Below are 24,166 nucleotides of genomic sequence, written 5' to 3' on the forward strand. Positions count from 1 at the left end.
CCCTCTGGATGAGGGACATTGGCCGAGCCCTCCGGGAGGAGGGGACAGGTGGGTGCTGCCACCTCCGCAGCCATCTCAGGTAGGACACAGCCACCCATGGGGACACCCAGAGTGATCCCAAAGGCAACTGGGTGCCCACAGGCACGAAGCCACCTCCCCTGGCCAAGGGTCCCCCATCCTCAGTCTTCCTGCTGTCCCCGTGGGACCCGCCACCTGTCACCCCTCCCGCACCCGTGGGGACGACACCAAGGACACCAACACCCCACTGCTGAGTGCCACCGAGCCACAGCCCCCAGGTGCCACCGAGACCGGGGGCTGTCCCCTGCGGGGGCTGCGTACAGCCCACTTTTAGCGTGTCACCCTGTCACCATTGCCCCTGTGCCACAGCATGTCCCAGCCGGTGGCGTGTGTGTCCCCACGAGCGTTAATGCCACCCCGCGGGACTGCGTGGGGACATGGGGTGCTGGGGGGGGCACCCGCTTGAACCCCCATGGGGTTTTCTCCAAGTCACGGGGTGGGGGGATCCCGCACCAGAACACCCCAAAAGTCCCCAGGGTGCTAGTCCCTCCTCCCACTGATGGGGATGTCACCAGTGCCCTGGGGGACGAGCCGCCTGGGGACACGGTGGCAGCGGGACCGTCCCATGGGGGTTTGCCAGCCCCCCCAGTCCCTCTTTAGCCGATTTTGGACAATCTGGAGAGAAGTCATACTACTGCTACTACAGTAATAACTGACGCTTTTAGGGACATTTGTACTTTTATCATTTTCTCTCTTTATTTTTTAACACAAAAGAGATTGACACGTCCAGGGCGGGGGGGGGCACCCCAAAGCCGGGCACTACAGCGGGTTGTGCCGGGGTCCCCCCGAGCTAGGGGGGCTGTGCCAAGGTGGGTGTCCCCAAACGGCCCCTCGGTCACCCCCTGTCCCCTGGGAAGGATTTCTTGTCTCCAGTTGGCTCCCCCGGAGCCTCGTGTGTTCATTTTTTAACTCTAGAGCTCTTAGCCGTTCTCTTGTTCAGGTATCTTTCTTCTTCATGTGACAGTAACATCCAACTGGTGTGTAAAATACAGCGAAAAAGACAAAAAAAAAAATTAAAAATATAAAAAAAAAAACAATAATAAAAACAAAAGAGAAAAGCCCAGACCAGCCGGCGAGGGGGTGCCCGGCCGGCAATGTCACCCCTGCCGGTGGCTTTGCTGCGTGGGGTGGCTGTGACCAGATCCCTTTTCCAATAACAGCAGCAGAGGCCGGGGGGGCTGGGGGGGTGGCAAGGGTTGGGGCGCCTTCTTTGCAGAATCCTATTTTTGGGGAGCGGGGCCCCTCGTTTTCTGGAGGCAGCCCCTGTTCTCGGTAATAAAGGACAGTCAGTAACTGCCACTGTGCTTCGTCTCTGGGCCGGGAGGGGCGCGGGGGACGGATCCTGCGGTCCCCTGATAGCTGTGACTGCAGGGATTGCGGGCCGGGGGGGGTCACAGTGTCACCTGCACCTGGCTGAGCATCCCCCCAACACTGAGCATCCCCCCAGCACTGAGCATCCCCCCCAGCACTGAGCATCCCCCCCCAGCACTGCGCATCCCCCCAACACTGAGCATCCCCCTCAGCACTGAGCATCCCCCCAGCACTGAGCATCCCCAGCACTGAGCACCCCCAGCACTGAGCACCCCCAGCACTGAGCATCCCCCCCAACACTGAGCATCCCCCCAGCATTGAGCATCTCCCCAGCACTGAGCATCCCCCTCAGCACTGAGCATCCCCCCAGCACTGAGCATCCCCAGCACTGAGCACCCCCAGCACTGAGCATCCCCCCCAACACTGAGCATCCCCCCAGCACTGAGCATCCCCCCAGCACTGAGCACCCCCAGCACTGAGCACCCCCAGCACTGAGCATCCCCCCCAACACTGAGCATCCCCCCAACACTGAGCATCCCCCCAGCATTGAGCATCTCCCCAGCACTGAGCATCCCCCCAGCACTGAGCATCCCCCAACACTGACCATCCCCCCCAGCACTGAGCATCCCCAGCACTGAGCATCCCCCCCAGCACTGAGCATCCCCCCAGCACTGAGCATCCCCAGCCCTGAGCATCCCCCTCAGCACTGAGCATCCCCCCAGCACTGAGCATCCCCAGCACTGAGCATCCCCCCCAGCACTGAGCATCCCCCCAGCACTGAGCATCCCCAGCCCTGAGCATCCCCCCCAGCACTGAGCATCCCCCCCAGCACTGAGCATCCCCCCCACAACATGCACAAGGAGGGAGGACAATGGGACAGATGATGCTCGAGGACCCCCTGGTGAAGGGGACACGTGCTGGGGAGGACGGGAGGGGAAACAGTTCCTGCAGAGGGAGTGGACAAGGAAAGACACCTGGGCCTGCTAATGAGGGCAGGTAATGAGGGTAATTAATGAGGGTTCATTAAGAGCAGCCCTAGCAGGCAGCAGGCTCTTGAGGTGGCTCCTAGGAGGGGTGTAGGATCCTCCCTTGGGGTCCCTGCAGGGGCTTTGGGGACCCCCCCCAGCCCTGGGGGACAACGCTGCCCCAGGTGACACAGCCAGTGAGGGTGACAGAGGGGTGAGTGTCCATCCCAGCAAGGCTGGGCCCCTGGGCTGGGTCCCTGGGGGTGACATGGGGACAGGGACTGGGATATGGCTCTGCGGGGGGGACAGAGAGGGGGGACAGTGTCCCGGGCGGGCAGGTGACACGTGGCTGGCACCGCAGTGGCTCGAGTGGCTCTTAAATAATTCAACCAACGCTGGTATTGAATAAATAAAAGAAACTCCAAACTTGGGGATGGCAGGAGAGCCGTGTCCTCCGTGCCTGGGATCGTGTCCCTCCAGATCCCCAGCAGCTGGTGGCAGTGGGGGACAGCAGGGCACAAGGTTGTACCCTGCCTGGCTCCTGTGTCCCAGCAGAGGTCAGGTCGCTGCTGCTCCAACCCGTTCAGGCTCTGGTTTGTGTCCAGCTGAGCCAAATCTGGAGATTTTGGCAGCAGCAAGCCACCAACAGCACCGGTGTCACTGCGCCTGGCTGCTGTCCGGGCTGTCACACCAGAGCTGCATCTCTTTTATCGCGCTGCATGTTGAAAACAGTGAAAATAAGAATCCTCTTGGCCCTGTGCAGTGACCTGGGGGAACCGTCCGGAGCCACAGTGACCCCCCAAGCCTGTCCCTTTGTCCCCACGGCCGGTGGGAGCAGATGGGAATCACAGCGTGATCCCGGCGAGGCCACAAACGCTGCGACGCGGGGCTGCGCGGGTGGGCAGGGATATATATAGAGACAGACGTATGGATGATGCACGCTGCGCGCACGCCTTGCCGGCTGCCGGGGCTCCGGCGGTGCCCCAAAAATACTCGTGCGGAGCAGAAATGTGTGAGGGTTCTGCTGACTGCGGCAGCTCCTGGTGCCCACGTCACCGTGCCAGTTGTCATCGGTGCCACAGACCCCAACCCAGTTCCTTCCCCCCGCCGGGGTGGGAAACCCAGGGGTGGGAAAAGGCTGCAGGGAGCTGCTTCCCAGGGTGTCGGAGCTTCTGGATCCGACCCTGGCAGTGGGGACAGTGTGGTGACACCCAGGGCCACCTGCACGCCTTGTCCTGGGGGTCTGGCAGGGGTCTGCACGGAGCAGGTGACAGCAGCCGGGTTGTGCCAGGCAGAAATGTGTGTCTTGCTTATCAGCAGGGGTCTCTGCCAGGGCCAGCACCCCACTGGGTGATGGCTAATTACCTGCTAATTAGCAGCTGCGTCTCCCCAGGCAAAGCAGTAGCACCCCCAATCGATGGGGTGCACCCCAAGGTGCCGCATGTCAGGATGCTCTGCCCGTTACAACCACCACAGCGAAGGCTGCCCAGGTGGCAGAAGGGACCAAGAGCCTGTCCCTGTCCCCAAACCTGAGTGGGGACGGTGAGCTGAGCTCCTGCTGAGCTTGGGTGGGTTTGGGACCCACCCTCCGCAAGCGGGAATGGAAACGGCGCCTCATTACTGCTGGAAAGGCAAAAGCCTCATCAGCCACTCCGCGCATCCCGCGGACGAGGATGCTCCGGTGCGTCTAAAATAGCTGCGGTTCCCGCTGCAGAGCGAGGAGGGGGGGAAAAAGCCTCGTGAGCGTGGGAGAGGATGTGGCGGGAGCGCTGGCTGCCTCCCAGCCCCCAAACCCAAAGCCCTCGCGATGCAAAGCGGATGCGCGGTCTGAAACCTCCAACAATACCCCAGCGTTTGGCACCGGGGTGCCTCGGCGGAGAGAGGGAGCCGGGCGGAGGGAAACGGGGCTCCCTGGGGTCTTAAAAATAAGAGGAGCTGGCGGTTTTGCACCAGGACATGATGCTGTGTTGCCAGCAGTTTCCAAACAGCCCCCTTCTCACCCGCATCCCCACCAGAGAACAGAGCCCATCACCTTTCTTTGACACCAGGATTTCTTAGGTTTGTGCTTTTTTATTGCTTGAGTTTGGTGCAAACAGAGCTCAGGGAGGGGAAAGAGGAAGGATAAGTGCCCATTTTGGAGCAGGGGGAGCTGCTCCTCTTCCTGTACAGGGGCAAAATCCTTTCCAGGTTTGAGACGGGCTTGTGCCCCAGTGGAGTTTCCATGGGCTCCTTCCCCAGCCCGGCAGAGCCCTCTCTCTTCCCCAGCCCAATTCCAGCAGCAGGACAGGGATCTCTGGGGTGAGGAGGGATCTGCGTCTTCAATCTCAAGCCTTGCTGCTCTTCAGGGTGACGGGGTCCGTGTGGAACTGATGCAAAAGTTGCTACTTTTTCCTGTCCTGCCCCACGGAGCCAGGAGCAAAGGACGCGTGTGGAGGCAGTGGTAGGCAGGTCCCTGTGCTCGTGGGCTGGCATCTGGGGGACACCGGGCTCTCAGTAGCACCGTGCGGCCTGTCCAGCAGGCAAGGGGGTCTGTGGGGTCACCCATCAAGGCAGGGGGCTGTTTCCCCCCATGCAAGGCACCCTGCGGTTACATGGGATGCTCTGAGGTGGGCTTGTGGATCCCAGTGGTGCAGATCCAGGTGGCAGCTCCTTGTTGTCTCAGCTGGGAGATGCTGGTCCTCGTTTTCCTTTGCGTGGAGGCTGTGAGCTCCCTTCTTCCCCAGCTCTAGCTGGGAGTCCTTGGGAGGGCAGTGGAGGATCCTCATCCCTCTGCTGTGCATCCCTGAGGGCGTCTGGCTGCAGCCTGATGGCTCATGTTTCCTCCGGGGAGCCGGGCAGGGCCACAAAGTTGCTGTCCCCGTTTTCCAGTAGTGGGGAGCTGTCCCCAGGGGCAACCGGTAGGGCTTCGGTGCCTTCCTCCTCCTCCTCCTCCTGGTGCTGCAGGCTCTGCAGACGCTCCTGCCGTGCCTCCATGAACTCCTGCGCCCCGTCGCCCACCAGCCGGACAGCGTCCCCCACGCAGGGCGGCTGCCGCGCGGGGTTGTGGTCGTAGGAGAGGAGGCGCAGGGCGGTGAGGCCGCTCAGGTCAGGGAAGCGGGCGATGCGGTTGCGGTCCAGGTCGAGGACGCGGAGGTGACCCATGCGCAGCAGAGCGGGGGGAAACTCCTCGAAGCGGTTCCCGTAGAGCCAGAGCCCTCGCAGGCCGGCCATGCGGGGCAGGGTGGCGGGCAGGTGGGCCAGGCGGTTGTCACCCAGCTGGAGGCTGCGCAGCTCGGGCAGGCCCAGGAGGGCGCGGGGGAAGCAGGCGAGGAAGTTTCCCTCCAGCCAGAGGCAGCGCAAGCTCTGCAGGCGGGCGAAGGCGGGCGGCAGCCCCTGCAGCCCGTTGCGGCCCAGGTAGAGATGCGCCAGGCGGGGCAGGCAGCACACGGCCTCGGGCACCTCCAGCAACTCGTTCCCATCCAGAGCCAAGGTGCGGAGGTGCCGCAGGGTCCCCAGCTCGGCCGGCAGCTCCCGCAGCCCCGCACCGCTCAGGTAAAGCTTCCGTAAACCCCGTTGCGCCCACAGGGCCGGCGGGATCCGGCCTCCCCGCACCTCCAGCCGCTGCTCGGTGCCCTCCGGGCCCTCGGCCACCGCCAGCCCCGCCGAGCCGCCGCTCCCCATCCCCGCCGCGGGGCCCACGCCGTTGCCGCGGCAACCGCCCGCAGCCAATGAGAACGCGGGGGCGGGGCCTGCCAGCGGGAGACACGCCCCCCTCCCGGCACCTGAGCAGTTGCCATGCCCCCGTCCCGCCTAGCCACGCCCCCATGCCCCACCCTGCCCCACCCAGGCACCATCAGCATCTCCCCCAGCGCTGGGTGGGCCTGGAGGCCCCTTCGTAATCTCCCGTGGGACCCTCCAGGAGGTGCTGCAGGGTGTGTGTCCCCCAACACAGCCACCCCCCAGTGCCATGTCACACCCCATGGCCAGGGAGGGACCTTGTCACCCCGTCACCCCATGTGATCCCACCCTGCAGACAGCCTGGGGTCTCCTTCCTCCTCTCCTGTCCCTGTTGTCCCCCCCCAGTTTGTCCCCTGCCACAAACCAGCTGTGTCATCCCACAGCTGGTGACACAAAGCCAGGCTCATACAGCCCCCCAGTGGCTGCCGGCCAGGTGGCACCACCCCCCAAAATCCTCCTGCCAGCTTTGGGGTGCAGGTATCCCCCAAAATGAGGGACCTGGGGGGCAGAGGTGACAATGACTTTGTGTCCAGGAAGATCATTCTCAGTCTTTATTTCTCTGTGTGCTCTCAGGGACTGAGGGGGTCCCCAAAGAACTGGGGGCTACTAGTGAGACTGTGGCCCCTGGGGTGCCACTGGTGTCACCCAGGGGGCTGCCCACCGGTGTCCCCAACCCCAGTGGGGTGGTTGTTGGTGCTGAAGCCGCTGGGGCGCAGGGGCTGGATCCCCCCCATGGGTCTGGCCGTCAGGTTTGGGTCCCGCCAGCACCGGGCTGGAAAATCCAGGAGAAACGGGGTGAGGGGGCTGGACCCAATCCCCCTGGGACAATGACAACCCCAGTCCCAGGGTCACCCCAAACTCACCTGGCGCTGTGGGGGACATGGCGGTGCGGGGGGGCATGTACTGGCTATTGTTGGTGGTGAAACCCGATGGCTCCTAGGGGATGGAGAGGGGTTGGGGGGACAGGGATGGAGACAAGGACAGGGATGGTGATGGCCCTGCTGGGTAAGGGGACAGGGTTGGGGACAAGGCCACATCTGCACCCACCATCCTGCCAGCCTTCTGCCGTCCCAGCAGCCTGTCCCGTGTCCCTTGTGGTGCCCGCAGCCCTCGGGACACGAACCGGACGGCGTGACCCACCACGGGCAAGTCCTGCATTGGGGACAATGAGTGAGGATGGGGAGGGGACATGGGGACAAGGCAGCGGGACAGGGAGGGTCCTGCTCACCACTGTGCCCAGGGAGTTCGGCACCTCCCGGGTGAAGCCGCTGCCTCGCTCGGAGCCCCCTGGCAGCTCTGGGAGCGTCTCATCGCCCTGCGAGGGGACAGAGATGTGATAGGGGTGTCCTCTGCCTGTCCCCCAGCCCTGCCTGGTGTCCCCACCCCTGTCCTGCTTACTCGGCTGCACACAGAGGGCAGATAATCCGTTTTGGTGACACTGACACTGAGCTGTGGGAGGAAAAAAGTGTCCCCTGGGGTGTAGAGAGGATTTGGGGGGCTGGTGGGGGGTGACAAGGGACATGGCGGGGTGGGGACTCACGGGCTGGGTTGACAGGGCTGGCAGGACATTGTCACCCCGCGGGAAGGCCTTGGTGAAGCCCGATGGCTCCGTGGCGCCGATGCTTGTTTTCTGCAGGATGTCTGTGGGGAAAAAATGAGGAGGGAGACCCCCTGTCCCCAGCCCTGTCCCCCAGCCTTGTCCCCAACCCCACAGCCAGCCATGGCATTTCCTGGTGTCACAGCGCTGGGGACAGCCTGTCCCCCTGTGTTTGGGGGGTCACAAGGATGAGTGACACAGAGGAGGACGCCCCCGCTGGAACTGCCCCCAGGGCCACGGACACCCCAAACCCTCCTGGGGACAGAGCTGTCCCCAGGGCCACCAACCCTGTCCAAACTTTCCTGGGGACAGAGCTGGCCCTGGGGCCACCAATCCCCCCCCAAAGCCTCCTGGGGCTGGAGTTGGCATCGAGACCCCCCAACACCCCGAAACCCTCCTGGGGACACAGCTGTCCCCAGGGCCACCAACCCCCCCAAACCCTTACCTGGCTGAGTGCAGCTGCTGCCACACTCCCCAAGTGACTTGGGGACGTCCTGGTGATGCCACCTGTGCTGGGGACTCACGCCCCCAGCGCAGAGGCAGCAGGGGGGACACTCCTGGTGGTACCCGCTCGGCGGCTGGTGCAGGTGCCGTGGCAGGAGGCCGCGGCCATCGGGGTGCCAGTGGGGCTGGAAGTGCTCAGTGGTGGCCGAGATTCTGTCCTGGCTGTGACATGGCCAACACAGCTGTGACAAAGTGGCTCCAAAAGTTGTCCCCCAGCCCAGTGTGGGGGTACATACCACTCTGCGGTGCCGCACGAGCGGAGGAGGGAGGGCACGTCCGAGCGGTAGTTGGACACGAAGCCAGCGCCCGTGTGGTGGCCGAGGCGGGGACGGAAACATGGCTGGCCTGGGGGACAGCGGGGACAAGGGGGGCTCAGCCTCAAGAGTGAGCCCCCCCTGTTTTTGGGGAGTCCTTCGGGACCCCCGTACCATAAGCCAGCCCGTAGGTTGTGGCGTAGAAGTTCATGATGTCAGTGCTGCCCCCGGCTTGTCCCCTCACCGAGGACCGCAGCTTAACACGGGGACGGGGATTGACAAAGGGACAGACGGACGCCATGGTGGGGCTGTCCCCAAGCAGCTCCCTGAGACTGCGGAATGTCCCCGCAGGCACAGTCTCCTGGTAACCAGCACGGTGACGTGTCACCAGAGAGCAGGATGTGCGGTGACGTGTCACTGGGGAGCAGGGTGTCCCACTCCAACCTCCTGTGGGGGGATCACAGACCCCCCCAAGTGTGGGGCCACATCCTGTGGGTCCCCAGAAAAAGGATTTCAAAGGGACAGGTAGGAGTTGGGGACAGCGGCGAGCTGGCACGTGCTAGTGTCCCCTGAGCGCCTAAATCTCCATGTGACAGAGCAAAATACTGAAAACGCAGCAGAAGCAGCAGCCACGGCTTTATTCACCGTGTCCTGAGTCCGAGGGAGGAAGAGGAGGATGAGGAGGGTCACAGGGAGGGCAGCAGTGTCCGTGTTTCTGTCCCTCCTCTGCCCCAGGGACGGAGCGGGGAGCAGGTGACCCCCAGAATCAACGGGGAGGCTCAAAGAGATACTCCAGGTCCGGCTGCCGCAGCCGCTGCTCCCTCTTCTCGTTCCTGGCAAAGTCCCTCAGCATGGCCATCACGTCCGTCTCGAACTCGGCCGGCGTGGGCTTGGCTTCTGCAGGGAAAAACAGCAGAAAAAGGGCAAAAAATATGGCTCTGTCGTGTCCTCAAGCACCAGTGCCCTGCGCAGGACAAGGAGCGGCTGCTCTGTACCTGTGGCCCAGTAATAAATGTCCCAGTCGTTACTGGGCTCGTTGATGAGCCGGTCGTAGCGGTTGAGCTGCTGCTCGCTCATGCGGTTCAGGTTCTCCTTGGCGAAGAGGCTGGAGAGAGGATGGAGGAGGAGGAGGGTGGGTGAGCAGAGGAAGAACGGGGCCAGTGTCCCGCTTCCCGTTAACCACTCCCAGTCCTAAAACCTGACGGGCTTTGCCTCCTCCAGACACCCCAGAAATTACAGGTAATTCCCAAGAGATTTCAGCTCAGCAGCTCCCAGAGCTCCCCCCACACCAGCGGCAGCGCTGGTCTCTGTAAAGCTTTTTTGGGGATTTATTCAACAATTCAGCCTTCCCTGCTCTAACCAACACCGAATTACCTTCCATTTTGGATTACGGCTGCGCACAACCCCACCAAACTCTCTCCTGCAACGCTCGAGGGCTTTTCCTTGTTAATTAAAAACCTGTAGCGTCATTGGGGAGCTAAACCACCCTCACATCGACCGGCGTTTCTCCCTTAGCTGATGTTATTGCTCCTGGAAAGTACGTCCCTGTCTGCAGGGGATGAGTTGTCAGGGACAGAGCGGCCCTGACAGTGAGGAAGAGGAGGAAGAGGAGGAGGGCTGGGCCCCTCACCTGAGCAGGATGCAGTTCTCCAGCATCCCTCTCTTGCGGCTCTCGTACAGCAGCCGCGCACGCTTGGTCTCCAGCGGCTCGTGGGGCCGTTCCTGCCAGGGGGGCAGCGGGATCTCCAGTATGTCCTTCCCCGAGTCCCCGGGGGATGTCCCGCGGTAGCTGCGCTGCGGGGACACCCCCCCGAAAAGGTGCCAGCACAGCGCCCGCCCGGGCAGGGAGCGCAGCTGGGAAAGGGACAGGGACAGTGTAGGTGACGTCAGGCCTGGCTGTGGCAGCGCAGCGGGAACATCCCCAGCACATGCTGTCCCCTCAAAATTGTTGGGCATGATCCCCCATCCCGCTGCCCCCCCAGAGCCTGCTGCCCCAATCCCACAGCCCCCCCATGACCCTGCTACCTTTTATTCTCCCCTTATGATCCCCCCAGACACTGCTGCCCCCAAACCCCATCCCATAACCCCCCCAGACCCTGCTGTATCCCATCCCAAAGCCCCCTGGGCCCTGCTCCACGTGCTCCCCCGATCCCACATCCCCCCAAAACCCTATAGCCCCACCAAACCCCATCCTACACCCTCCAGACCCTAAAACCCCCCAAACCCCCATTCTACGGCCCCCCAGGCCCTGAACCCCCACCAATTCCCCATCCCACACCCTACTGTACCCCATCCCAAAGCCCCCCATCCCTTGTTCCCCTCGATTCCCCCATTCCACACCCCCCAAACCCTGAAACCCCCCAACCTCCCTTCTACAATCCCCCAGACTCTGAAACCCCCCCAATTCCCCATTCCGCCCTCCCCCAGACCCTGCAGCCCCCCGGGCCTCCCTCACCTCCGCCCTCCCTGCCTCTCCCAGGCCTTTGGCTCCTTCCCACATCCCCCTAGAAGCCCCCATTCATCCCCGGTAACCCGCATTCACTCCCAATAACCTCCATTCACCCCCAGTAACTCCCATTCACTCCTAGTAACTCCTATTCATCCCCAGTAACTCCCATTCTCTCCCAATAACCCCCATTCACTCCCAATAACCTCCATTCACCCCCGGTAACCCTCTCACCGCGACCGCCGCCATGATTCCCCCGCAGCCGCTCTACCCTCCACTCGAGCCGCTCTGTGACGGGAGAGAGAGAGAGAGAGAGAGATGTCCAACTCTATGGTGCCGCAAGAGCGGGGCCGGAAGGGGCGTGGCGCGGGGCGGAAGGGGCGTGGCGCGGCGCTGGCGGTGAGCGCGGTTGGCGGGCGCGCTCGGGGCCTGCAGGCGGTAACGGGCCGGGCCGGGGGAACCGCGACACCGCGACCCCTCCCGGGGCCTGCCGGGCCCCGCCGGACACACACGGCGGGCACGGCCCCGGCGGGGGGGCACTGGGCCGGGGGGCGGCGCGGTTCGGGGTGTGGGGAGCGCTAGGGCCCCCCCGGGGATCTCTCTGCTGTGGAGGGTTTGCCTGAGGGGGGGCACCGGGTTTGGGGCAGGGAGGTCGGGGGCTGTGGACCCCGGGGTGGGAGGGCAGGTTGTGGCTGCCGCTTGAGGGGAGCTTGTTTACCCTTGAGGGGTTTTTTTGCTATTTGAGGGGGTTTATTGCCCCCGAGTGTGTTTGTTGCCCCCTGAGAGATTTTGTTGTCCTCTGAATGGTTTGCTGTCCCCTGACTGTATTTGTTGCCCCCTGAGGGGTTTGTTACCCCGTAAGGGGGTTTATTGCCCTCCAAGTGTGTTTGTTGCCCCCCAAGGGAGTTTGTCGCCCCCTGAAGTGGTTTGTTGTTTCCCAAATGTGTTTGTTGCCCTGTGAAGAGTTTGTTGCCCCCCGACTGTATTTGTTGTCCCCTGAGGGCTTTGTTGCCCCTTGAAGGATTTTGTTACCTTGTGAATGGTTTGTTGCCCCCAAGAGGAGTTTGTTGTCCCATGGATGTATTTGATACTCCCTGAAGGACTTTGTTGCCCCCTGAGGGGGTTTGTTGCCCCCCCGAGGGAGTTTGTCTCCCCCTGAAGTGGTTTGTTGCCCCCCAAGGGGGTTTGTTGCCCCTCCTGGATCAGTCGGGTCTGGGGAAGTGGGGCCATGTTGTCCCCCAGGTGTCCTTCAGCAAGGGGGTGATTGTCCCTGTGTGTCCGAGGTGAGGGGCTGCTGGGGGTGGTGCCTGCAGGGAAACCGGGGACTGGGGAGGACATAGGAGACTTGGGGGTACGTGCAGCAGGTCCCCAGTGCCTCACTGACCCCCGTTTCCCCCCGCAGTGCACCCCGTCTCGCCGCTTCGCCCCGGTCCCGTCTCTGGAACTATGTCCGAGGGGGTGGATCTGATCGACATCTACGCCGAGGAGGAGTTCAACCAGGTGAGGTGCTGCGTCCCACCAGGGAGCAGATCCCCCTTTTTTGGGGGGCAAAACAGCGTAACCGGCGTTAGCCGACTCATTAGCGAGGTGCCGGAGTGGTTAACCAAGCTGCTGGAGCGATTAACAGGGCTGGACACGACTGGTGTGCCCAGGCAGGGGGAACCCAGGACTGGGACTGTCCCTAAATTCATCACGAGTCAGGAATCGAGGGTCTTGCTGCGGATGTGTGAAGGTGGATGTTTGAAGATCAAAAAGGGCTGTGGAAAAGAAAAGTTGGTCTGCGCTGGAGGACAAGAGGAAGCAAAAACTGGAAACAAGACCCATGGAGGAGACACCTGGGAGACCTGGGAAAAGCAAAATGCTGGAAACGGTGTGAAGCGCCTCAGGGGACGGAGGAGCTGGAATTTCCCTGCTGAGAGGAGTCGCCCTGGAGCAGGGCAGGGTCTGATCTGGCTGTATCATTGCCAAAAATAACGGGAATCTCGCTAGAAAGGTGATTTGCAAAGCAGATTGCGCTGCCTGTAGCAGCCGGACGCCCTCTGGCTCTGCCATGCTTGTGACCTTCCTGAAAAACCCCCCGGAATAAACCTGATTCCCCGTGTGTTAAACAATCTTGGGACCAAACAGAACCGCTCAGGCTTTGAGGTGGCCTAACGGGGATGTTTTTATGCAATTTGCTTTCAGTAGAAGTGGGGAAATGGGTGTGAGTGGAAGGGAGAGCTGCAGGGATGAGGATGGATTGAGAAAACGTGTGGAGGTCACTGGGCTGGAGCTTAGAAACGTGCAGAATAATGACAGAACTTAGTTTATGGCGATTTCTCTGAACGCAAAAGGGAAGTAGTGGAAGTGGACATAACGTCTGCTCTCTGGAGAAGAACTGTGCCGTTGGGAAGTCTGGAACATCTTGGAGGAAAATGAGCAGCAAAGTCAACGGAAGAATTCTGCTGCAGTTCTGTGGAGTCAATGCTGAGCCCGCAGGAAGGTTTTGCCGCAAAGGTTCCGGCACCAGGATGCCTGGAGCAGGATGGGTGACAAAAGCGGGGGCTTGAATTGACGCAGGAATGTCCTTTGGGGAGCTGAGAGGGTCTGGGAGGGGTCAGGCCTGCCCTCATGGCTGTTAGGGAGTAAAGAAGTGAAGCAACATTGAGAGCACGGAGCTGCAGAGCAGGGAACAGCATGGAACGATTTCACCGGCGGCTTTGGAGACCGGACACAGAAGATCTTTGACATGGCTGAGCAGATGGAGGCTTTATGAAGGCCAGAAGATCCCACTTGCAAGGCGAAGCCTGCCTGAAGTCGCTTTCCTCCTGCAGCCCCTTATTTATTTTCATTCTCGACTTCCTGAAACGTTTCAGGCCGAAATTCCTGCAGCCTCAGGCCATGGTGGGGGCGGGAGCGTGGGAGGGCGGGTTAAACAAACGCTGGTGCTGTTTGGAGAACAGCGCAAAAACATCGCTGAAACCCCGTAACCTTTTTATCGGCTCTGCGGCTGAAAGAGAAGTTACAACTTGCCTTAGAAACAGACGGTGCTGTCAGGAAGGGCGTTTTGGGGGAAAATGGGTGGATTTTTTGTATTTCCCTAAGCTCGCCAAGGGCTGTGTTGTGTGTGTGGTTGCCTGGGCATCGCAGCGCAGGGGATTTAATCACCTTGTGCTGTCTCTGACAGAAGACGTTGTCCCAAGTACATTCGCAGTTCTAAAATTAAAAATTAGCAGAATCTCCGGTTTTTGTGCTGCACGGGACCTCTGTGTTGCTTCCGGAGTAATTTGTAGGATTAAACGCTGCTCAGCACGCACTGAACCTGGATGAACAATGAGTCTGGACGGTCTGTAGTAAACACAGCGCTGACTGCGCGCTCCAAATTAAATACAACTGGGGAGAGGGGATCGACGAGCAGGTCTGGGACACACGAATTCGCGGCTCAGGAGCTTCCTCGGTGGCTGGGTCGTGATGGGAACGGCCGCGCTGCCAACGGGGTTTGCTTTGCTTTGCTTTGCTTTTCCGCCACTTGTAGGTGAAGCTCGGAGGAGGAAAATCAAACCAGCGTGGGGTAAAAGCTCGTGGTTCTATTTTCCTGGAGTTTTGCTGCCTTCTGGAGAACAAGTGTGATGGGGGCGGCTGAGGGACCTGGGGGCTCAGCTGGAGAACAGGAGCTGAGGGGAGACCTTCTGATCTCTGAACTGCCTGAAAGGAGCTTGGAGCCAGGGGGGGTCGGGCTCTGCTCCCCAGGAACAAGCGCCAGGAGCAGAGGAAACGGCCTCAAGTTGCACCGGGGAGGCTGAGGTTGGATCTGGGAACAATTTCTTCCCCAAAGGGCTGTGGGGCATTGGAACAGGCTGCCCAGGGCAGTGCTGGAGTCACCATCCCTGGAGGGTTGGACAGACGGACATGAGGTTCTCAGGACATGGGGTCAGTGCCAGGGGTGGGGGAACAGTTGGACTCAATGACCTTAAGGGTTTCTTCCAACCAAACCGACTCTGGGACTGGGTGGGATTTCCACATTGCACTGGGGGAAAAGCAGCTGTTGTGGTGGATCCCACAGGCAGGGGGTGGTCATAAGGCCTGTGCCATGGTTCTCACCCTCTCTCCCCTTGCAGGATTCAGAGTTCAGTAATGCCGATCAGATGGATCTGTACGACGACGTGTTAGCCGCCAGCTCGCAGCCCCCCGAAAACCGCACTGGCAGCTCGGAGCCTCCCCCAGAGATCCGCCAAGAAACCTCTCCCAAAGCCAACAACAAAGCTCCCGCCATCCTGTACACGTACAGCGGGCTGCGCAACAAGAGAGCTGCCGTCTACGTGGGCAGCTTCTCCTGGGTGAGTGGGGGGCTCCAGCACACCTGCCTGGGATTTTTGGGGTCTCCTGGGGCGTGTACGGAGGTGGGGATCCCCCTGAGAATCCCGAGGGGCTGCAGGGCAGTTTGGGCTGTTGTTCCTCCTCAGTCTGTGCCGAGCTGGTGTCCTGGGCTGGGTTTGACCCTGTGATCTTCAGGAGAAAGGAATTTTTAGCCTTGAGGGGTTTTAGATCCAGCCTGGGTGAGAGAAAAACCTGCCTGGTTCTGCCTTCTTGGGGACCGAGTCCCCTTCTCCTGGTGACAGACACAGGGACCGTTCTGGGAAAGCTCTGTCTTGTCCAGAGACACCTCTGAGACCTGTGCCCAGGGCCTGTTTTAAACTCCCTGCGTGGACTCTGAGGGCGGTTTTACTTCCAGCGCCCCCGAGTGCTAAGCCTGGCTTAACTGGGGAGCACCAGGGCCTTGTGAAGGGCTGGGTGAGGTGACACCGACCTCTTGTCCCCTCAGTGGACGACGGACCAGCAGCTGATACAGACCATCCGCTCGGTCGGTGTCTATGATGTGGTGGAGCTGAAATTCGCAGAGAACCGAGTGAATGGCCAGTCCAAAGGGTGAGAACTGAGCTGGGGGGATGGGGAAATGAGAGGGTTAGACCCTCAGAACCAGATTTTGTGTGTTTTGGGGAGCAAGGGAGCTTGTCCTGAGGGGCACAAGCCCTGCCTGGAGCTGGGGTGGCAAAGCAGAGACCCCCAAATATCACGGGAAAAGGGTTTGGGGGGGTTGTTAACCCCAGGCTGGGCTCAGCGGGAGGCGAGGGCTCTGCCTGCGAGGACAGATGGAGCCCTGGGGGTGTCCCCGTCCCCACGCAGGGGGTGACAGGCTTCCCCGCAGGTACGCAGAGGTGGTGGTCGCCTCGGAGAACTCGGTCCACAAACTCTTGGAGCTTTTACCCGGCAAAATCCTGAACGGGGAGAAGGTGGAGGTGAGGCTGGCGACCCGGCAGAACCTCTCGCAGTTCGAGGCGCAGGCTCGCAAACGTGAGTGGAGGCGACGTGGCGGGTGCGGGGGGGTCTCCATGCTGCCCGTGGGCACCCCCAGATCCTCAGCAGAGCTCGGCGAGACCTCAGGGTTTTTGGGGGGAGCAGGAGGAGTCTCTGCGGGTTGTTTTCCTTTTGCTGCTGAGTCTGATTTTTTTAGATCCTGACTCGAGTCTTTATGATCCCCTTTTTTTAGGTGCTTCCCACACTGCGAAGATCCCTCGTAGCCTCCTCCTCCTCCTCTCCAAACTGAATGGGCTTAAGCTCTTCAGCCTCTCAACATAGCTAAGACCCTCCAAATATCTCTTAGTAGCTTCTTCTCTGGATCTCCCTCCAGAATTTGTCCATCCCTGCGGAGGTAAGGTGCCCAAAACTGGACGCAGGATTCCAGCTGGGGCCTGCCCGGGGGCAATAAGGTGGTCCTGGCCTCACTCCGCAGCGATGGGACACCCCAACCTCATGCCGGGGGGGTCTCTGCCGAGCTGCAGGGACTCTCTTGCTCATTGTAGATCCTGTGACCCATTTCACGCAAGAACAATTTTTTCAGTGCTCTGGCTGAGTTGTAGCGGGGCAGCTGTGATTTTCACACCTTCCCTTTGGCTCCAGCACCCACAGGGTGCTGTGAGACCCCGTCCCATCCTCCCTGCATGTTTTGGGAAGCAGGATGTGTTTCTTCTCCCGCCCCTCGTCCCACAGAGGCTGAATTTCAGGCGGGGCTTTGCCACCGGCACAGCCGAGCTGATGTGAACCCTTGTCCCCAGCTCGGTGCTCTGCTTGATGGCTCGGGCAGCGTCCCCCGTCATCCCCTCTCCTCTCTCATCTTCTTTGGACACAGCAAAGGTTTCTCATCCCTCTCTTAAGCACCGAGTTTTCCTTCCTCCAGCAGCTCCGTGGCTGTCGGCACTTGGGTTCTGTCCCCTCGTGTTCTTCACCTTCAGGCCTTTCTGAATCCGTGCGCGGATCTCGGGCTCTCTGGGGCGTTTTATGTCTTTTGGGGACCCAGTGACCTCTTTGCTGGGGACTTCCCGCTGTTCCTTGTGGCTTTTCGCTCTCTCCCTGTGACCTCCTTGCTCGGCAGCTGGAGAACCGGTCCCCCCTTCGAGGCAGCAGGAAGCGGAGCCTGGATCTTTCTCTGGGCACCTCGAGCTCTCCCGGGGTCGGATCTCACGGGGAAGGGGAGGAAGAGGAGGAGGAGGAGGAGGTCTCCGAGGCCCGGCCCCCCCGGCAGTGGCTCAGGGCTCTTTCCCGCTGCCGTTCGCAGGTGTGCCGCCGCGGGCCCACTCCCGGGACTCGGTGGATTCGATGGACGGCTGCGCCATGCCCACGGGGAACGCTTTGCCGCCCGCCCGCCTGGAGAAACCCCGCTCCGTCCTGCCCTTCTTCAGCCGCCCCCCCACCGCCCTCCCCCTCATGGGGCTCCCCCCGCCACCCATGCCGCCTCCGCCCCCCCTTTCCTCCAGTTTTGGCGTCCCCCCGCCCCCCCCAGGCATCCACTACCAGCATCTCATGCCCCCGCCGCCCCGACTGCCCCCGCATTTGGCTGTGCCCCCCCCGGGGGCTGTGCCCCCCGCCCTGCACCTCAATCCCGCCTTCTTCCCTCCCCCAAACACGGCGCTGGCTCCTCCGCCGGACACCTACGGCAAAGCCATGGCCCCCTACAACCACAGCAGGTGACGCGGGGTGATAAGGGGGGCTGGGTACCGGATTTTTGGGGGAGGCTGACCCCCGTTCGTGCCTCCACGCAGCCGGGAGCTCAGCCTGCCCGCTCCCCCTGCGAGCGACCTGGAGTTTGAGGAGATCATGAACAGGAACCGGGCGATTTCCAGCAGTGCCATCTCCAAGGCAGTGTCTGGCGCCAGCGAAGGTACCACTCACCCCCGCATGTCCCCCGTGTCCCCAGCCCCGGACAGACCTGCGTCCCTCACCCCTTCTCCCGCCCCACAGGTGATTACAGCGATGCCATCGAGACCCTCCTGACGGCCATCGCCGTCATCAAACAGTCCCGCGTCGCCAGCGACGAGCGGTGCCGCGTCCTCCTCTCGTCCCTCAAGGACTGTCTGCACGGCATCGAGGCCAAGTCCTACAGCACCGGCAGCAGCTCCTCCCGGTACCAGTGGCTCAGGGGGGCCCCTCTGCACCCCGTCTTGGGGCTCTGCATCCCGGTGACATCCCTAAAGGTGACTAAACCTTTTTTTGTTGTTTTTTCCTCAGGAAAAGACACCGATCTCGGGAGCGCTCTCCCAGCCGGTCGCGCGAGAGCAGCCGGCGGCACCGAGATTTGCTCCACGGTGACGATCGGCACGAGGATTATTTCTCAGAGCGGAACCGAGAGCACGAGCGACATCGCGACAGGGACAGAGACAGGGACCGGCACCACTGAGACAGGTGAGGTGGTGGCAGGGGGGCCGCAGGTGTCCCCCCTTGAGGATTTGGGTGTCCCCCTCACCGCTCCACTCTCCCCACAGGAGTTTTGACAGTTTAAGTGGTTTTTAACGGACTCGTATCTCACCTCGACCAGGACTACGTGACCGAGGCCGCTCCGCTCCCCCTGTCCCTTCCCCAGCTCTCTCCGGGTGCCCGAGGGGGCTCCCACCCCCACCTCGTGGCCTTGCCTGCACCCACTGCTCCGGGGAACACCCGCTCTGCTCCGTGGACACTCGGACCCAAAGAGAAATGGTGCTTTTTTTTGCCACGGAGGGGGGTTCGTCACCTGTTTTTTGGGGTGGCTGGAGGGGATGGAGCCCCCCCGGTGCCACACAGCACTGAGGCATGGAGGGTGGACGGCTCCTGACTCTGCTATGGGGTTTTTGGCCACACTTCTGTCCCCGTGACAAGCCCTGTGAGTTGCCATGCTCCTGTTTTCCCCCCCCCCGAAAGGGGAATCGTGGCTGGCGGCGTCTCTGCCCCGATGTCACTTGCCGCAGTGGCTTTGTCACCCCCACGCTCATCTCCTGCAACAGCAGCTCCGGAGCCACCTCTCCCGCAGCATCTTCCTTGTTTTAGAGGAAGAGGAGGAGGAGGCAGAGCCCCCCCAAAACCCCGCACCCCTCTGGGGTCCCTGGGGCAGGAGAGGGAGCTGAGGGAACACAAGGTGACATCCAGGGTGGGTGGCATCACCCTCTGAACTGTGGACAGGAGAAGCCCGGCTCCGGAGGTCTTTTTTTAGGGTAAAATCACACAAACTAACTAAAAAAAGAGTCTTGTAAAGTACCGTGAGGTGCCGGGGGGGTGGGGCTCGGTGGGACAGTTCTGGTTATTTTTTTTTTACTTAACGACACAAATTTTTAGGTTTTTTTCTTTCCAAATAGTGGGGGGCAACAGCGCAGAGCAGCCCCCGATTAACCCCCAGTGAGGCGCTGCCCCCCCGCTCGCAGCCACTAGATTTGTTTGTCTTTTTCCGATAGGTTGGAAATTGTGTAATAAACTTGATGACATTGTCGATCTTTTAGACGGCGCCGTCAGGTTCTTCTCTTGCGTTTCCTCCTTATGATTATTATTGGTTTTTTAGGTAATAAGTGGGGTTGGGAGCGTTTTAGGGCAACTGTGTGGGAGGGATGAGTGGTGCTTGGGGACTGTTAGTGCTGCTGTGCCCTGTCCCCAGTTGTCACCATCCTGTGACACTTTTGAGGGGCCCCCCAAGCCAGCTCAGAGCTGTGGTGCTGGTAGCTCATGGGGGGAACCCACATGCCCAAGCAGCAGGTAAAAATAAATATTTATTGGAAAATAGTGACTTATTTTGAGAAGGCAGTAGAAAACCAAAAAATAATAACAGTTCTCTGCACCTCGAACTGAGCCGCGTGTCACAAGCCCTGGGGGGTGAGTCCTGGGTTGGTGCCACCCGGCAGGTCACCCGTGGGCACAGGCAGGGGGGAACTCCTGCTTGGTGCTGCCTGCGGGTGCCGGAGCTGGAAATGGAGCTGCCGGCTCCTGCGCCCGATCCTTTGGCATGGCACGGGGCCTCAGTACGAATCCGCGCTGCTAAGAAGGAGAGAAAGGGGATGTGTCAGTGCCAAACCTCAGAGCTCAGCGTGCTGGTTCCTCTGGGCACAAAGGGCCGGCGGTACCTGGAGAAGGAGAACAGCGCCAGGACGCCCAGCAGCACCTCCGCAGCGTAGAAGAGGAGGAGGATGGCGCTGAGGATGGCTTCCAGGCGCAGGGCGTAGGTCTGCAGCAGCAGGTAATACACGGCCATCACGGCTGCGGGCCCGGTCAGGGCCAGGCTGATGGAGAGCAGCACCTTGCGCTGGCACAGGTTGCCCTTGGAGCCTGTGGGGTGTGTGGTTATGGGGGGGGTGACACGCACAGGGGACTCTGTGGTGGGAGGGACATGGTAAATAGCACCATTGGGGTCCTAGCAGTTCCGGGGAGGGCTCTGCAGTCTGGTGTCATAGAATCACAGAATCGTTTTGGGTCGAAGAAACACTTGAGATCATTGAGTCCAACCATTCCCCCACCCCTGTCCCTGCCCCATGTCCTGAGAACCTCATGTCCGTCTCCAGGGATGGTGACTCCAGCACTGCCCTGGGCAGCCTGTTCCAATGCCCCACAGCCCTTTGGGGGAGAAATTGTTCCCAGATCCAACCTCAGCCTCCCCTGGCACAACTTGAGGCCATTTCCTCTGCTCCTGGCACTTGTTCCTGGGGAGCAGAGCCCGACCCCCCTGGCTCCAAGCTCCTTTCAGGCAGTTCAGAGATCAGAAGGTCTCCCCTCAGCTCCTGTTCTCCAGCTGAACCCCCAGGTCCCTCAGCCGCTCCCATCACCCTTGTGCTCCAGCCCCTCACCAGCTCCGTTCCCTTCTCTCAACTCCCTCCAGCACTGCTGTCACCCCGGGGGACACTGTCCCAGCCGCGCTGTCCCCAAGACTCACCGAAGAAGATGCGTGTGGCCTCAGTGCCGAGGTAGATGAGGAGCAGCACCACGTCCAGCACCAGGTTGGTGAAGGGATATGGCAGCAGCAGCACTGTGGGCAGAGCCGCTGCTATCAGCCCATGCCCGGGGTGGCGGCTGCAGCCCGCGGGGAGCCGGGAGGGATCTGGGGTGGGGGTCTCACCCTTGTAGACGAAGATTAAAGCTTCCAGGACGAAGTAGGTCGCGCTGTACCAGCCGTTGAGGAACAGCAGGACCTGCAGCGGTGCCGAGGAGCGCTGGCGGCCTGGTGGGGGCACGGCGGCCGTGGGTGGGGGCGGCACGGGCCGGCCCCCCGCCCCGCGGAACCTCGATCCCAGCCCACAACCCGCTGCCCGTCCTGGTCTCGTTGCTCCCCCCGGTCCTGGCCCCGTTCCGCCCCCATCCCCCGGTCCTGGCCCCGCTTCTGGCCGCGGACCCGCACTCACTCGTGGGCGCCATCTTCCATCTCCATGGCAACGGCCGCAACCGCCGCAACCGCCCTCGCTGGGCGGGAAAGGAGCCGGCCGCTCTCCCCGCCCTCTCTATGGTTCAGGAGGACTCAGCGCGGGACCACAGGTTCGAGTCCCGCGTCCGGCAGACGTGGCTGGGGGGAACCCCGGTTCCTCCCTCCGGTTCTGCCTCCGTTAGGCCGAGCGTCCCATGCTGCGAGGTGGGAACAGGCCCGTTCTGTGGCTGCGGGGAGCAGGATAAGGCTGTGGGGATAGCAGCTGCCATCCCTGGGAGGAAGGGAATCACCGGGGGGGCCAGGGCACACAGAAATTACAAAATGTGGTCGATTTATTTGTTTACTTTTTACTAAAACACTCCAATCCCAACAGGCGCTGTGGCACTGGGATGGAGCCTCCCACCGATCCCCAGCACCCGCAGGAGCTGCGCCGGTGCTCCCCGAGAGGAAGGTGACAGGGCTGGAGCCGTCCCCAAAGGGACCGCAGAGGTGCAGAGGGACGCTGGAGGTTGCCGGGGAGCCGAGGGGACAGATGGTGGGTCCCCCAGAACCCCAGCGGAGCCGTCAGCCGCGGAAATGGGCAAATTCTTTGCGCAGCCAGCGTGAGTCTTGGTAGAAGAGGGGGTCGCCCAGGTGCACCGCCGTCCGCTTGTAGAAGTAACAGTAGAGCACAGCCGCTGTGGGGGGGCAAAGTGAGGGGGGACCCCACCTGCACCCGCACGGGCTCCCCAAAAGGGGCAGGAGCCCAGCAGGGACCCCATGACCATGAGTCCTTACCCAGCCGCTGGAAAACAAACAGGGTCTGCAGCCCTTCGGTCCAGACGAAGCGGCTGGAGTCCCGCCAGCGCAGGTTCTGAGCCGGACAGACAGATGGACGGGAGGCAGGAATAACCCTGCGTTACTTTGGGGGCAGCAGCCACTGGGGGAGCAGCCCCTCACCCCAAAGATTAAGCAGCTCAGGGGATTTAGCAGGACCTATTTGAGCTTCAGACTCCAGATCCCGGCAAATCCCCAGCAATCCCCCGCCCGCGCGGTGTGGGCAGCGCCGGCACCACCGCCTGCTCCGGCACCCTGGTGTGGCGCAGCCCCTCCAGCCCAAAGTGATTCCCCAGGGCAGTATGGGGGGACAGACCCTCACCCAGAGCCCCACGGAGGGTGTCCAGTGTGGGGCACAGTGTGTGGGTGGCTCCTATGGAGGCTGGTGGCTGGGGCAGGGGACAGAAGGGACTTTATTTAGGAGGAGAGAAGGGGACAATGCTGCCTGGACAGAAGCAGGACCCCCAAGAGCCCCTCGGTGCTGGGGACGGGGCTGTCCTGGGCGCTGGCGTTTGCTGGGGATTAATCCTAGGTAAAGCAGGAGCCGCTGTCACGGCCCCAAGCAGGGATTAGCCCAGCGCCGGCTCCTGTGCAGCACTGAGGCTGCTGGGCTTCCCCAAGGAGGAAAGGAGGATTTTTGGGGATGGGGCAGCTCCCTTCCAGCCCGGTATTTGTGCAGGGAGTCACAGGGGGACACTAAATTGTCCCTGCCTATCCCTACCATCATCCAGACGTGGAAGGCGATGCTGAGCGCTAGGTAAGCTGCTGACAGCAGGATGGTCCCCTTGAACTTGTGGAAGAGAAGGTTGACCAAGCCAGCCTGGAAGACGAAGGTGTTGAAGAACATGAGGAAGATGATGATGACATTGAAGAGGATGGTGATGTCCTGGATGCTGTGGGAGGAGAGAGAGATGCGGTGAGACTCCCCCCAGCCGTCTTGCACTGCCCGCCCACCCAGTGCTCACATGAAGAGGACAAGCTGGACGGCGGGGGCCACGCGGAGCAGCTCCGAGAAGGAGTTGACGAAAAGGTCGTAGAAAAGCAGGAGGAACTGCAGGAACAGCACCAGGCTGTAGTTGCTGGTCTGGAGCATCTTCCTTCCCCAGGGGTTGGAGCTCTCAGCCCCAGCATCCCCAAGAGCAGAGCCGGCTGCTCATGGTGCGGAGCTGACGGGCTCAGCTGGTACCTGCAGAGTGGCAGAGGTTTATTTTGGTGGGGGGGATGCACCCCCAGTGCCTCACAAACCTCCTTAAAGTTGGGTCAAAGCAGCAGCAGCTGCAGAGCCACGCTCACAAATAAATCATTTCCCCTCTCTTCTCACCACCCTCAGGTTCAGTCTCCCCCTCCCGCCTTCCAGCCTCAGAGTCGCCCTCATCTCAGGGAACAGATGTGGTGGGATACTAGGAAAAAATTCTTCCCAGAAAGGGCTGTGGGGCATTGGAACAGGCTGCCCAGCGCAGTGGTGGAGTCACCATCCCTGGAGGGGTTTAAAAGGCGTTTAGACGAGGTTCTTAGGGACATGGTTTAGTGCTAGAGTGAGGTTATGGTTGGACTCGATGATCCTGAGGGTCTCTTCCAACTGAAAAGATTCTATGATTCTATGAAATTCGGAGACGATGGAGACGTGTAAGACTCAGAGCTCCTGCCAAAGCCCGGGGCTCCACGGGCAGTGCTGAGCTGGCCACGCTACAGGGACAGGTTTGGACACGCTGTGACCCAGCGTCACACTCCTCACCCCAGCACCGTGCACCCACCTGGGCAGGGAGGGGACGGGGACACCGGGAGGGACGTGCG

General features: G+C 61.4%; 6 protein-coding genes across 15 annotated transcripts; 1 reads left to right on the forward strand and 5 right to left on the reverse strand.

The window, feature by feature from the left end:
* Positions 1 to 4,421: 4,421 nt before the first annotated feature.
* Positions 4,422 to 6,086, reverse strand: LRRC10B (leucine rich repeat containing 10B). The gene has a single exon (XM_065839008.2). The coding sequence runs from the start codon at positions 6,012 to 6,014 to the stop codon at positions 5,166 to 5,168; it is 849 nt and encodes a 282-aa protein (XP_065695080.1). The 5' UTR covers positions 6,015 to 6,086; the 3' UTR covers positions 4,422 to 5,165.
* Positions 6,087 to 6,593: 507 nt separating this feature from the next.
* SAXO4 (stabilizer of axonemal microtubules 4) lies at positions 6,594 to 8,910 on the reverse strand. 2 transcript variants are annotated; one of them, XM_065838988.2, is made up of 9 exons: positions 8,601 to 8,910; positions 8,409 to 8,517; positions 8,114 to 8,334; positions 7,612 to 7,712; positions 7,470 to 7,520; positions 7,300 to 7,386; positions 7,119 to 7,223; positions 6,935 to 7,007; positions 6,594 to 6,843 (listed from the first exon to the last, which is right to left on the reverse strand). In XM_065838988.2, the coding sequence occupies exons 1-9, from the start codon at positions 8,725 to 8,727 to the stop codon at positions 6,713 to 6,715; spliced, it is 1,005 nt and encodes a 334-aa protein (XP_065695060.1). In that variant the 5' UTR covers positions 8,728 to 8,910; the 3' UTR covers positions 6,594 to 6,712. The 2 variants fall into 2 exon arrangements, with proteins under 2 accessions (XP_065695060.1, XP_071664845.1); XM_071808744.1 differs by lacking the exon at positions 7,470 to 7,520.
* Positions 8,911 to 9,045: 135 nt separating this feature from the next.
* On the reverse strand, positions 9,046 to 11,217 carry SDHAF2 (succinate dehydrogenase complex assembly factor 2). The gene is made up of 4 exons (XM_065839049.2): positions 11,107 to 11,217; positions 10,057 to 10,280; positions 9,422 to 9,531; positions 9,046 to 9,323 (listed from the first exon to the last, which is right to left on the reverse strand). Exons 1-4 carry the CDS (start codon positions 11,119 to 11,121, stop codon positions 9,193 to 9,195), a joined length of 480 nt encoding a protein of 159 aa, XP_065695121.1. The 5' UTR covers positions 11,122 to 11,217; the 3' UTR covers positions 9,046 to 9,192.
* Positions 11,218 to 11,239: 22 nt separating this feature from the next.
* CPSF7 (cleavage and polyadenylation specific factor 7) lies at positions 11,240 to 19,651 on the forward strand. 6 transcript variants are annotated; one of them, XM_071808735.1, is made up of 11 exons: positions 11,240 to 11,271; positions 12,275 to 12,372; positions 14,387 to 14,422; positions 14,970 to 15,188; positions 15,674 to 15,777; positions 16,058 to 16,203; positions 17,465 to 17,873; positions 17,949 to 18,067; positions 18,148 to 18,310; positions 18,415 to 18,588; positions 18,669 to 19,651. In XM_071808735.1, the coding sequence occupies exons 2-10, from the start codon at positions 12,319 to 12,321 to the stop codon at positions 18,581 to 18,583; spliced, it is 1,419 nt and encodes a 472-aa protein (XP_071664836.1). In that variant the 5' UTR covers positions 11,240 to 11,271; positions 12,275 to 12,318; the 3' UTR covers positions 18,584 to 18,588; positions 18,669 to 19,651. The 6 variants fall into 6 exon arrangements, with proteins under 6 accessions (XP_071664836.1, XP_071664839.1, XP_071664835.1 ...); XM_071808734.1 differs by having other exon boundaries at positions 11,267 to 11,310; XM_071808737.1 differs by having other exon boundaries at positions 11,267 to 11,310; positions 18,722 to 19,651.
* Positions 19,652 to 19,898: 247 nt separating this feature from the next.
* Positions 19,899 to 21,798, reverse strand: TMEM216 (transmembrane protein 216). 3 transcript variants are annotated; one of them, XM_065839053.2, is made up of 5 exons: positions 21,537 to 21,798; positions 21,254 to 21,355; positions 21,071 to 21,163; positions 20,268 to 20,469; positions 19,899 to 20,181 (listed from the first exon to the last, which is right to left on the reverse strand). In XM_065839053.2, the coding sequence occupies exons 1-5, from the start codon at positions 21,547 to 21,549 to the stop codon at positions 20,163 to 20,165; spliced, it is 429 nt and encodes a 142-aa protein (XP_065695125.1). In that variant the 5' UTR covers positions 21,550 to 21,798; the 3' UTR covers positions 19,899 to 20,162. The 3 variants fall into 3 exon arrangements, with proteins under 3 accessions (XP_065695125.1, XP_071664853.1, XP_071664851.1); XM_071808752.1 differs by having other exon boundaries at positions 19,899 to 20,178; positions 20,268 to 20,514; XM_071808750.1 differs by having other exon boundaries at positions 20,268 to 20,514.
* A 72-nt stretch (positions 21,799 to 21,870) lies between these two features.
* Positions 21,871 to 23,470, reverse strand: TMEM138 (transmembrane protein 138). Of its 2 annotated transcripts, none has more exons than XM_071808747.1 (4): positions 23,338 to 23,470; positions 23,094 to 23,265; positions 22,334 to 22,409; positions 21,871 to 22,204 (listed from the first exon to the last, which is right to left on the reverse strand). In XM_071808747.1, the coding sequence occupies exons 1-4, from the start codon at positions 23,463 to 23,465 to the stop codon at positions 21,897 to 21,899; spliced, it is 684 nt and encodes a 227-aa protein (XP_071664848.1). In that variant the 5' UTR covers positions 23,466 to 23,470; the 3' UTR covers positions 21,871 to 21,896. The 2 variants fall into 2 exon arrangements, with proteins under 2 accessions (XP_071664848.1, XP_065695120.1); XM_065839048.2 differs by having other exon boundaries at positions 21,871 to 22,233.
* Positions 23,471 to 24,166: the final 696 nt, after the last annotated feature.

This window comes from Patagioenas fasciata, chromosome 5 (genome assembly GCF_037038585.1).
Source record: "Patagioenas fasciata isolate bPatFas1 chromosome 5, bPatFas1.hap1, whole genome shotgun sequence".
NCBI lineage: Eukaryota > Metazoa > Chordata > Aves > Columbiformes > Columbidae > Patagioenas > Patagioenas fasciata.